This window comes from Sinocyclocheilus anshuiensis, unplaced genomic scaffold, assembly GCF_001515605.1.
Source record: "Sinocyclocheilus anshuiensis isolate Anshui unplaced genomic scaffold, SAMN03320099.WGS_v1.1 scaffold1224, whole genome shotgun sequence".
Taxonomy (NCBI): Eukaryota; Metazoa; Chordata; class Actinopteri; order Cypriniformes; family Cyprinidae; genus Sinocyclocheilus; species Sinocyclocheilus anshuiensis.
The window spans coordinates 557,305-569,974 of NW_015544204.1; the positions used below are offsets into that span (position 1 = coordinate 557,305).

The 12,670-nt window shown below is 38.9% G+C and overlaps 1 protein-coding gene across 6 annotated transcripts in view; it reads left to right on the forward strand.

Annotated features, from left to right (window-relative positions):
• Window positions 1-12,670, forward strand: part of usp54a (ubiquitin specific peptidase 54a) — a 74,997-nt gene that overhangs the window by 37,903 nt on the left and 24,424 nt on the right. For 5 of the 6 annotated variants that reach the window (XM_016497448.1, XM_016497454.1, XM_016497450.1 and 2 more), the window contains exons 3-4: window positions 6,884-6,976; window positions 11,440-11,574. In XM_016497448.1, coding sequence (XP_016352934.1) covers window positions 6,884-6,976; window positions 11,440-11,574 — 228 coding nt within the window. Of the gene's footprint in view, window positions 1-6,574; window positions 6,749-6,883; window positions 6,977-11,439; window positions 11,575-12,670 lie in introns of those variants that run through there. The other variant, XM_016497453.1, reaches the window with a different exon arrangement.

Consider the following 12,670-nt stretch of genomic DNA (forward strand, 5'->3'; position numbering starts at 1 on the left):
TGGTGAAATCAAAATTTGGCGAGTTTGGCGAGATGAGCGCCAGCCAATGAGAATGTCGTTTGCGCATTAGCTCCGCCCACTACCAGAGAAATCAGCATATCGTCTGCTTGTTTTTAAAAGCTGAATAATTTCAAATGAATTCTGTTATTTTGACAGGAAAATACAACAAAGAATATGGTTTACACGCGTCGATTCAGCGTGGTATGCAAGACTCTCGCTCTCTCTCTTTGCATGTGTGAGAAACACAGCGCTATCAGTAAAGCGACGGCGAGTCGTGCGCCTTCACACTAGTTTACGGTACGTCAAATACAGGTGCGCTGCGTGCTACATACTGCGCATCCATTGAGTACATGACATGATCCATTGAGCGCATCCAAATAGTACAGATCGCTTGACGGAGAGTGAAACTCTCAAGCGCTCAGTCAGCGTGTTTATCGAGTGAAAATCTGTGTTGAACACCTCTCACACACATACTGGCGTGTAAAATCTAAGAATTTATTAGCCAATGGCTAATATTAGATATTATTTAGTGGCCCAGAGTAAGATTTAGTCGCATATGCGAGTGATTTACTCGCAATGTAGAGGGTTGTCTTATACAGTGCTACTTCATCTGCATCCGATTTCGAATGAGCAGAAATCTGTAAGAAATGCAGCGATCCGTAGGTAAAATAACTGATGAAAACGTACTGTTATTTTCATCACAAACAAAATTTGCACTGCAAAAAGCATCAATAGCCTACCTTTTAATGCTGACAACCATGTTATTAGCTTGTCTTGTGGTAGGAAAAAAGTTTGCACACTAGTGTTCCAATAATCCACTTTGAAACACTCCTGTCATTTTATTTATTTTATTTTTTTCTTTTAATATACGTTATGAACAGAACTGTGATATTTCAAACATACTGAAATACTTTAGCCGCGGAGCGTTGTTTCTGATAACAGTGAGCGAGGAGTGGAGCGGGAGCGGGAAATGGTGAACCCGTAGCGGAGCGGAGTTGGAGCGGAGTGATTATTAAATGCTCTGAGCGCGGAGGGGAAATTGTTGCCGCTCCACTCCGCTCACATACTCTGCTCCACACGCATGAGCGCTACTAGAGAGAAACCGCTGTGCCTTTTATCCATTGTGCTGCTCGGTGGAGCCTGCATTACATTTAGTGATGATTCAAGCACTGTCTGCACTAGACCCCACAAACAACTGTCAGACGCACACTGTCCTGGCCGGTAATTACCCTGCACAGCAACCTGCCATTACTTACCCTCTATTTTTGGATTACTGTATAATCAGCTATATGGAAATAAAGGGGCTTAGCTGGCTGATAATATGTCTAAAGCTACAAATTAGTGTGAGTTATGACTGGTTTGGGGGGTTGGGTGTTTGAGGGAACGTTGCAGCTGGATTGTCTGTTGCCATGAAGCATAACAATATGGCAAGACAATGAACTTAAAACCTGGGGGTGAAAACAGTAATTTTTTTTGTCTGCAGAACAAATTGTGGTGCTTTAATAAGCTTTCTTGAATACTTTTCTGAGGAATTGTAATTAATTTAATTTAATTTAAATTTTTAAGGACTTGTTGGCTTTTAAGAACTTGTAAAGTCTGTAAAAATGTTACTGACGAGTTAATTTTGGCTCTGATGGCTTCGCAAATTATAATATAGGCCTATTTACATGTAAGGTGAGTCAGTTCTCTAGTATTGTTCTCTGTCCCTCAGTTTTCATGTTTTTTAGACATGAAGTGATATCTTTTTATTTTGGCGTTACATGCCCTATAATGGAATAAGCTGTCCTTTAAGCTTTCCCAGAAACCCCTTCCAAAATCAATACAGTTCACAACAGCCATTCAATAAAATCTTTTTATGCAATCAATAAACTCCTGATTGAGCATAAATGAGTTTGAAGGAAGGAGAGGGAGAAAGTTATGTCTAGATCGCATGGGTTTTCAAAGCTGACATCTTCTGGTCTCCTGCTGATTCTGAGACAGAAGGTAAGTGTCAGGATGTGTAATCAGCATCTTCCTGTTGAGTGTGTCAGCAGCTAAAGGAATGTTTGATTTTAGGCTATTAATAAATGTTTAGCCAAGGGTTAAATCTGAATCGAAAAACTGGACTATTGTATTGTTTACAAGATAAAGTGAGTTTGAACGACTTGTACAAAGTCCTCCAAACTCCTATGCTAATCCAGGCTGCATTTATTTGATCAAAATACAACAGTATTATTATGAAATAATATACATTTTAATTGTGAGAATGTGATGGCAAAGCAAAGCTGAATTTTCTGTAGCCAGTCAGAAATCATTCTAATATCCTGATTTGGTGCTCAAGAAAAAATTCATATTGTTGAAAACGGTTGTGCTGCTTAATATTTTTATGCAATGTTTTTTCTGGACATGTAAAACTCTGGAAGTCTTTACATGACCGCACACATTGTTTAATGTTTGATGAGCTGAAGGAAGTAACTCCGTTTTAGTCAGTCATAGTTATTTTCATTCTGTTTCAGTCTACCTCTATAGCGTGTAATATGGTTAGTAATGGGCCATGGTGTCCCTCTTTGCAGAGGGCTATCTCTGATCTGCCAAGTTTGGGGACTCATGCAGTTTTGCTTGCTCTTATTGAACTAATCTTTCAAGCAGCGGTCTACTGCAGTTCACGTATTTCACAATGACAGACTCTAGGGCTGAACGATTAATTGCATTTGCTATAATATCGCAATATGAAAAAACACGATTTTTCAACCGCAGAGGCTGCGATTACACTCGGTCACGTGACACACGAGAGTAAAGAGGTGTGTTCAACTTGAAGATCGATCGGTGTATGACATCAACGGATGGCGAGAGAAAGCATAAGGAGACGTCCGCTCTCTTATAGCTCTGGCAGTACTTTGATGACACACACCGATCGGTCTAAGCAGCGCTGCTTCAAGTCGAACACATCTAAACAGTCTTCAGAGGAAGCATGAAGTTGACACGTTGAAGTTGTTTAAAAAGTGCAGTCCACATGTTTTTATAATTTTATGTTTTGTTTGTATATTTCTGCAATATACTTTAGTTTGTGTGATTTGTTACTGACTTTCATATTAATGTTTACACCAGGCTGATTTGTCAGTGCTTTATGTTGTCATAACTTTTACATGCTTACAAGGTTGGAAGTTCAACAAATCAGTCAATATACTACTGTGATTGTAGTTGTTAAATAAAAATGTCATTCATATCAATTCATGCATCACCTAATTTCATCGTAACATATAGGCCTGGCCTACAGAAAATAACATTTATGTTTAATCTATCTAATATTGTGTTGGTCATACTATACAATGATTTATAGCTTGTCTCTGTTGAATAATACAGAACATAAAGAGCTTTAAAAAATAATTGCATATTAAATCGCAATCGCAATATTGGTAACAAAAATCGCAATTAGATTATTTTTCAAAATCGTTCAGCCATAAGACTCCACGGTTTATCAGTTTCAACTTCCTTTCTCCTAAAAGACCTCCTAAAAGACCATTTTAAAGATATGAGAATATAAGATCTTGTCTAAAGGATTCTGTTGCCATTTATGTGTTCGTTAAAAAAATGCATCAGATCAGAGACTAGACAGTCCCCTCAGCATGACGGTGAGTCAGAACATCGCTTTAATGAGCAGAAGTTACCTAGGTTGTCAAGCAAACACCTGTACTTCTTGTAAGATCCTGTAGGCTTCTCATCAATATGGCCAGTCTCATCCCATACAAACTCTACTGGACATTTCCAGATCTAAAATAAATAAATAAATAAAATAAAACCTAAAAAAATTAAAGGATGGATTTTGTTGTTAGACATTCTCAGAGGCAAACTCAGTAGCATGACAGGAGCTCCCAGAACTTAAGTGTCAAATCAGTGATGTCAGATCAATAGAAGGGGACACTGTGCCCTGATGTTGACCGCTTGAGACATGGACACACTAGCTACTCCATGGCCACTGGCTCAGAATGTTCCTGTGTGTCTGCCGACCTGCATACATGCACCCTGGAGACTAGGAATGTGTTTCAAGAATAACGGTTATTGTAGAAAACTCCTGAAATTGTCTTTATGTATGTAGTTGTGTATAAGGTTTTTGGTTACAAATCGTACGGTTTCTTTCTTCTAAAGTACAGTTAGAGTATCTTTTTTAGTTTAAATCATGCTGCTTTTTTGTTTCAATAATATCATATTATTAAAAAAAGACAAGCTGACATGCAGAATCCACACATGTCTCATAAAAAACAAATGTTTCAGTTTGCAATGCATAAAAATGATTATGCACAATAAAAAAGGTATATATAATGCTGGCCCAAAAGGGCAAATGACTCTTCTGTCAATCTGTCCCGAAATACTCTCACATCTTGATTTTTGAGCTCTGCTTGGCAAGGCTTCAAGTAAAACAAAAATAGTGAGTTTATTGATTATGATGAATACTTGTAATAGTGTAGTCCTCTGATGGACAGATCGCACATTTTCATGCACGAGGAAACATTTACATTCAGGCTTTTCTTTAAAGGTGCAGTAGGAGATCTTGGGAAATGCTAACTTTAGCCTGATTGCACTGAAAGCGAACGTCCCACCCTCCCTGCAATCGCCGTCCAAAGCCACGCCCCCTAAACACATATACGCTCACAGACCAGAATACCAGAGACAACATTACTACAATAGGCTACATCAGCGGTTCCCAATTCCAGTCCTCGTGCCCCACCCACTCTGCACATTTTATATGTATCTCTTATCACGTGCGACGTTTGTTCTATTCGACCGTAAGTGCCCTGCGAAGTGGACATCACCGGATATTCCGCCATGATTACAGTTCGAAGAGAGCGTATATGTTCCATACAAAGGGCATTAAAGTGTGCGAGATGTAAATTTAAATAGTATTTATTTACAGAGATATATTATGTCACACTTCACACTTCTCTAGTAAGTTTCATCCGTGTGTGAAGATGTTGCGTAGCGCAAATCCGTGAATGAATGTTCAAAAGTGAAGTAAACTTCAACGGATTTCCCCTGCTCAGGGAGTAGGGAGCAAAGAACACTGTGTAGGGAGCATGTCAATCGGAACACAGTTCATACACGTAGCTCTCTTCTAACGAGCTGGTTATCTGAATCAGGTGTGTTAACTAAGAGAGACATGCAAAATATGCAGAGCGCGGGGGCGCGAGGATTGGAATTGGGAACCGCTGGGCTACATCATGTGTCATTCACCGGTGACAAAACTTTATAGTACAGTTAGTAGAAGTACTACAATACCAGGAGGGAAGATCAGGTTGTTGATGTTTGTCTTCCATTCTCGCTTTGTCTGCACAGCGTACGTGAACCCGCTGATGATGTATCCTGTCTGCGCGAACCTGGTGCGCAGAGGTATGCAAATACATACGTTGACAGGCAGGTAGGAAAGCCAATTAAAACGCTCGGACCGAGCGTTTTGATTGGACGACGAGCGTTTTGATTAAACGAGCATTTCTTGGTCCTACGCCTTCCACAGAATATATAAATACAGATAAATACATTTAGACCACTTAACTTAATGATTGCTATCGGGATGCGAAGTGTCTTTCAACCAGCATAACAAAAAATGTTTCTGAAGATAATCACCTATTGCACCTTTAACAAAAACAGCATTGCGTTTCATACATTTTATTCCCTTACAGTTCCACTTGCCATGCAAAGAGCGTCAGCAGGAGGTCATACAGGGTGATCGTAATGTCATGAGAGATCAATGCTGTTGAGTACTGTTAAGTTTTATTGTGCAGAGAGACACACACTGCACCAACTGCAGTCAAACATGTTTGTGAAACATTGTGAAGCATTTGTGAAATTGCTCTCTGAAATTGATTCTGTCAGCACTATAGATTTTAAAGGGATTCAAAGTAAAACAAATGGACAGCTATGCTTAAGACTTTTGACTGAAACAAGCAGGTCTCTTAAATGTTTTGGTTTACAGGCCGACTAACTTTTGAAGTTCATTTAGAGACTTTATCACTATTAGAGTGATTAAGACATCTGTGAAGGTAAAGTTAGACAGCAGATTCATTTGGGTAACTGAGTTGTGTTAAGTGGGACTGACAGCTCTCTCAATAATTTAGCATGCAAGCGTGTAGATCCGCCAGGTGAGCAACGGGGCCATAGCACACAAAGTCCCCGCTCATGGCGGGCAGGTGGGGTCAGGTCACCTCTGTAGCCTCCCAGGCACGGCCAGATGGGAGGTGTGTATGATTGTGTGTCTGTGTGTGCATGTGAGCTGTCCAGCAGGAAGCTAGCAGGTCTTTGTTTGTTCCGCTGACATTCTGCATCATCTTTTACCTGGAGACGCACACGTTCCTCAAGATGAAAGATTAAAGCTGGGAAACATGCTCATCACTTCATCTTACTCTCAGACTTTGCTCTGCTTGTTAACCTGCTCCCTGTTTCTTCAAACTCTTGGATGAAGCACACAGGCTTATCAGATGTTTGACACTTGATTGGTGAGACGGAATTGCTTCTCTCATGTGATTGGTTGAGATTGTATTACGGGGTGTCAAGAAAGCTGGATTTAGGAGATTGTTGAGGAAAGGAGTCTGTCAGCTTCAGAAACAACTTGCACAATCTCCATCTCCAACCCGCCTCCTGTTCTTTAGATGCCTTGCCCTTCTGAGAGAGACACTTAAGAAGAGGTGGAAAGTCAACTGCAGGCGGTGCAGAGCAGCAAGTGCTTTTTGAGCCTGATACATTTTTGATGACTAGAGCTTCTCAGGCGTTTTCGAAGGTGTGTTGAGTGTCTGATGCTTGATTCAACCTTTTCTCAGCCTTTCAGAGACCTCTCATATCATGTGCAGGCAGCATCAAAGATCAGAGGACGATGTAAACGTTTCTTTCATTTAATTGCACATTTTTCTTATAGGTTCTCTGGCATCTGGATATCTTCCGGCGAAGTTTCCGGCAGCTCACCACACACAAGTGCATGGAGGACTCATGCATCTTCTGCGCTCTGAAGGTAAAGCACTGAATCCATCAGGTTTTAACTTTATTCATGATGCATTAAGTTCATGGAGCTGACAGGGATCTCTGCTCCATTATAGCTTTTCTAATTCAGTAGTTTCCTTTTTTATATGAACGCTAATGTGTTTCTGCCATCTGCAAATGCTTTAAGATTACAAATTTTATCAAATATTAAATAGTAAACTTTATTGTAGAAGCAGAGAGATAATCGGCTAGACCCTTTTTTTTTTTTTTTTTTTACAGATGTATTTACATTTTTAGTTTAAAGGCATAGTCCACCCACAAATGAAAACATTGCCATCATTTACTCACCCTCATGTTGTTCCAAACCTTTATGATTTTCTTTCTTCTGTGAAACATAAAAAAAATAAAAAAAAACTGAGACATTTCTCAAAATATCTTTAAGTCAGTGGTCACCAAAACTTGTTTTTTTTAATGTTGTGTTTACTAATATACAACTCCCTTTGGTAAGTCTATAAAGAACAGCACCCAACAACTCCATTACACTACTGTGCATCCAAAAGGATAATAACTTGTTTCATGTTTTGTTTGCATAAGTTACTCAGCTTTATGTAATAGCTATTCATTCTCAAGTGAGAAATAATTAACATTTAGTTAGTATAATTACTAGTTTACATGTCTATTCTAATTATTACTTAGGCCTAGTTATTTTGTCAAAAAGCCTAAAGGAAACCAGTTCTGGATATCATTTGTCTGATACAAAACATAAAAATCAGTGTTGAATCACTTCTTTGTCATTTTGTCCAGTAATTGTCAGACCATTGTATGTATTTTGGCAATATCGAATATATGGTAAAGCATTAAAAGGAATAGATATGCATCAAAAAACTAGCCATCCCGTGTTTAACTAGAGCTGCGTGGCAAGCAGTGTTGCGTGTATGCAGCTCTTGCTGTGCCATTTCTTTTTCCATCCCGTTTCTTTTCAGTACCTCCCTTACTCCCATTTTTTATTAGATTCCTTCTAATGTTCAGGATTGCCATTGGCGCTTTCCATCAAAAGTTCAATAACTCTGGAAATTAGAGATTTCTCTCCTGAGCCCTGTGCCAGCGCAGTACGGGCCTGCCTGTCTGCTCTTACACACAGGACTGGGACAATATGTCTGTCAGCCTGTCTGCGCTCTCTCATGGGTCTGGTACTGCCTGTATTCAGCTGTCTGTGTCTTTCTGACTTTATTCCAGTATGTTTCACGGTCAGTGACATAAGTGCAGTGCCTTTCTTGTTTCCAACCTCTCAGAGTTACATAACATAGTTTTCAGCCTTCAAAGTAAAGAAGTTAATCCTGTAATGACTCTGTTTACTGAGGAGCTTCTTAATTCAGCACAGAAGTCTTTACAGCATGGGAAATCTTAGATGCTCATATAAACCAGGAGACGCTTAATTATGCTGTGTTTAAATGTGGCTTAAGAGGAAAAAAAGACTGCTTTTAATAGTATAGTTCACCCAAAAATGAAAATTCATGCAATTACTCACTGGTGTGTCATTTGAATGACTTTCTTTCCTTCGTAAAACACACTCTTCAAAACATCTTTGCTTGTCGTGCTACTTTTTTTAATACAAAGAAATTATGATTATTGCTTACATTAAAACTAAAATTTAATCATAAACATCTTATTAATTTTCTCATCACATTTGAAAAGGTTTCAAAATCGTAAAACTTCTTAAATCTTTTAAATTGTTTTGAATATCAGCTGCCCTTGTGTACTATACAGTGCCACTGTATACTGTCAACAAAAATTGTACCTTATCTACCCCTAAAAGGCGCATATTTGTTAGGGATGCACGATATTATCAGAACCGATTTGAAAAAATGATGCCGATATGCTGGCCGATAAGACGAATAGCTCACAATGTGCTCAGGGTGTGATAGTGATAAGATCACGTCAGCAGTGTGGTCATTCTTGAGGCAAAATTTTGCCTGAATGATTCACTGTTTAGGATTGCCGCATTTAATCTGAGAATGCAGGTACAGAACGACGCGTCCAGTGTGCAATAGAGTCAACAGAGTTACTAGCGCGTGCAGTAGCAGTGGCGACAGCCTCCCCAGGGTCCTATTTCCCGTCCGGTAAGGCGTTTCATTTACTTGGGGGGCGCTGTTGGCCTACTTGTAATAAAATTAAAGTAAAATACGCAAATAAGATACTTGTGTTTCTGAATAAATAAATAAAGCAGTAATTGATGTCATAAAATAAAAAAATCACAAATATGACACTTGTAAATTAAATAATATATATTATTTATTCATTAATATGTAATTAGGGTTGGGTACCGAAACCCGGTACCAATGTGGCACCAGTACCTATGTAACCGGTATGTACTAGAACCGAATCAGAACGCAGGTTTCGGTGCCTCATTTCGGTGCCATGCCTGAGCGATCGATTGAAATATTTGTCCTCTGGTTCTCCCTGGTTTTCACATTCCGACTTAAAAGCACAACCCGGGAAATGAGAGCATCCAAGGAGCGCGTGAATGTAGTAATTACACTTGCTCTGATGGCAGCAGGTAGCCTTCCATTAACTAAGCTAAACATGCTTAAATTAAAATGCCTAAAGCTAAACTTCCCTTGTATTCACATTTCAACTTGTTGTCCAACAAAAGAGAACATTATAACGTTTTTACTCCACAAAACCAGTCAAATGCTTCCTTTTGTGATCTGATGTGGCTTCTTGTCACAGAATGAGGCAGAAAATATGTTCCATAGGCTACTTTAAAAAGAATACATCAATTAGCAATGGATTATAAATATACTTAATTATTATGAAAATACCAGAGATGGCTTGAATAACACAGATAAACTATATTGTCGCAGTTGAGTGTTTATTGTCTTTGTTTTATCATTCAAAACGTTTATGACTACTTCTATGACTGGATATGTGGATTTTCTGTGCGAGGGCGCCCTCTGGCGTCCAGTATGAATGAAACAGACATCATGTGTTCATAGTGCTAATGGCCAATCCATAATTTTTTGGGGAATTTTTTTTTATTTTTTTTATTTTTTAATAAGTATCAGTTCAGGCACCGTTTAGGCACTGGAACTGTTTTAAAAGTATTGATTTGGCACCGGTATCGGAAAAAAAACCCAAATGATACCCAACCCTATATGTAATGTATTATTCCAAATGGATTATGAAAACTTAAATACAAGGAACTCTTGAAATAAATTTTTTTTTTTTTTTTTTTTTTTTTTTTGTTTTTTTTACAGCTTTTTTACTTTAGACTGTCTATTAATGTTAAATCCACAAATAAAATGTTAAGGTTTCAACTGCATCTGTCTGGGGGGAGAAAACACAGCAGAGATCGATTTTATTAGTTATTTTCAAGACTTTCAATGTACACTCATTAAAAAAGAACTTTAATAATGTTTATTAGTTCTAACAAATACGTTTTTGCTCAAAACTATCTTTATAATTTCCAGGAGAGACTTGAGGCCCTATTTTAACGATCTAAGCACATGATCCGAAGCGCATGGCGCAAGTGCACTTTAGGGCGTGTCTGAATCCACTTTTGCTAGTTTAACGATGGAAAAAACGGTCTGCGCTCCAGGCACATGGTCCAAAAGGGTTGTACCTATTTTCTCATCTCCCATTCACTTTTAAAGCCAGTTGCGCTTGCACCATGCCTGATTCACTATTTACATGGCGGGATTTGCAAGAGCAAAGACTGAACGCTTCTCCAGAGAGGAAACGGATCTGCTTGTGCGCAAGGTTAAAGTACGTGAGCGAGCAGACCATCTACAGGGCACAGTAATAATCTTTTACATTGTAATCCTTTCATTTTTAATATTTGGCATGTTTGTGCGCTGCTGAGCGTCCCTGTGTGTGTAATAAGCAGTGTCTACGCGCGTTGTGCATCCACCTATAGGTGCATATTACTAACTTTTTAAATAAAATAAAAAAATACTGCATCGTTGACTTTAGACCAGGTTTTAGTTGGTCAATGGCACAATCGTTTTCAGTTGGCTCAAAATAGCAATGCACCTGAACACACCTCATTTTCAGACCAGCACGCCCATTGGCGAACAAGTGCGTTTGCTGTTTAAACAACATGGCGGTGGATGTGAAAATGATAACTGCGTTGGGCTGAAACTAGCAAAAAACACTTGCGTCGCATTGCGCTTGGTGTATGATAGGTCCCTATGTGTTGTTTCAAAACAAAGGGAAATATATATTGGTATTGTGATCGGCTAAATGATTTGAAAAATCTCGTCATATCGGATATCGGCAAAAATCTAATATCAAGCATGCCTAATATTAGTACCTTTAGAGTAGTAATATGTGCCGTTATGGTACTACTATGAACCTTTTAGGGGTAAATGAGGTACTGCTCCAGTGACAAACTGTATAAAGGTACACTTTTTGCCCATTTTTGAAGAAGTTGTGTGATGAGGTGTTGTTGATGTTTTCTTTAACATTAATCGAGAGCTGTGATTGTTTTTTTAGAGCATTTTTGCACAGTTCCAGTTCAGCAGCGAGAAGGTGCTGCCTTCTGATGCTCTCCGCTGCGCTCTGGCCAAAACCTTCCAGGATGAGCAGCGATTCCAGCTCGGCATTATGGACGATGCTGCCGAGTGCTTTGTAAGGGCTCTTGACTCTTTACCATCGCCCCTTAAAGGGTTAGTTCACCCCAAAATGAAAATTAGGCTGCGTTTTACTCACCCCTGATGCATCCTAGGTGTATATGACTTTCTTCTTTCAGACGAATCCAGTCGGAGTTATATTAAAAATTGAACGCAGCCTAATTTTAATTTTGGGGTGAACTAACCCTTTAAGCTTTCCTCCCCTATAGAGCGTTACTGCTTTCCCTCCTGTTCTCCTCCATGTCCTTGTTTATTCCATACTCTTTATTATGCTTTCACATGCCAAATTAGACACTCTGCTCAAGAGGTAGATTTTCTTGAAGAGGAAATTGCGCAGTCTGACAGATTTCTTGTGAACATTGTTAGCTCAGCTATATCTTGAGTCCACCAGTGCAAGTAAAAGGAAGCTGTTTGATATCCTCTTTGCCCTGTATCTCTATCTGTCCTTCCATGTCATTTTTGGTTGCATGTCTGCTTTCTTGTCAATATTTATCTCTTGTCTCTTGGCAGGAAGCTTGATAGTACAAACATGTAAACCTTCTTGTTTAAACCTTTGCTGTAATCTTTTGTAATCTCAGACACACATCTCCTATTTTGTACAGTGATTAATTTCCTCCTAATGGCTCATTTTAAAGGCCATAGCATCATAAAGAATAAGATAAAGAATGGCTCCCTGTAGTGTTGTCACGGTACCAAAATGTCAGTATTCGGTACCAATACCAGTGAAAATCCACGGTTCTCGGTACCAATTTCGGTACCAAAGCAAAACACATTTGTACGTTCTCTTACACGCATATTTTAGATTCACAATTTATTTAAAAGCCTCTGGTGTGTAAAAATAGTAATTATCATCATGTCCTCCTGTTTTTTTTAACCCTAATAAAAGTTAAAGGAGCATTAAATAGTTAATAAAGAAACTTCATTCTAATGCTCATTATGCTTCAATCCGACATTCAAATTAAAATATTGTATAATATTCATAACAGAAGTGGTTTCCCACAGACTTGCACTCTATTTGAGGCGGCATATATATGCAAATTCATTCTCTGCCAGCAGGAGGCGCTTGTAGAGCGGGAGAGATAGAGGTTTCCCCA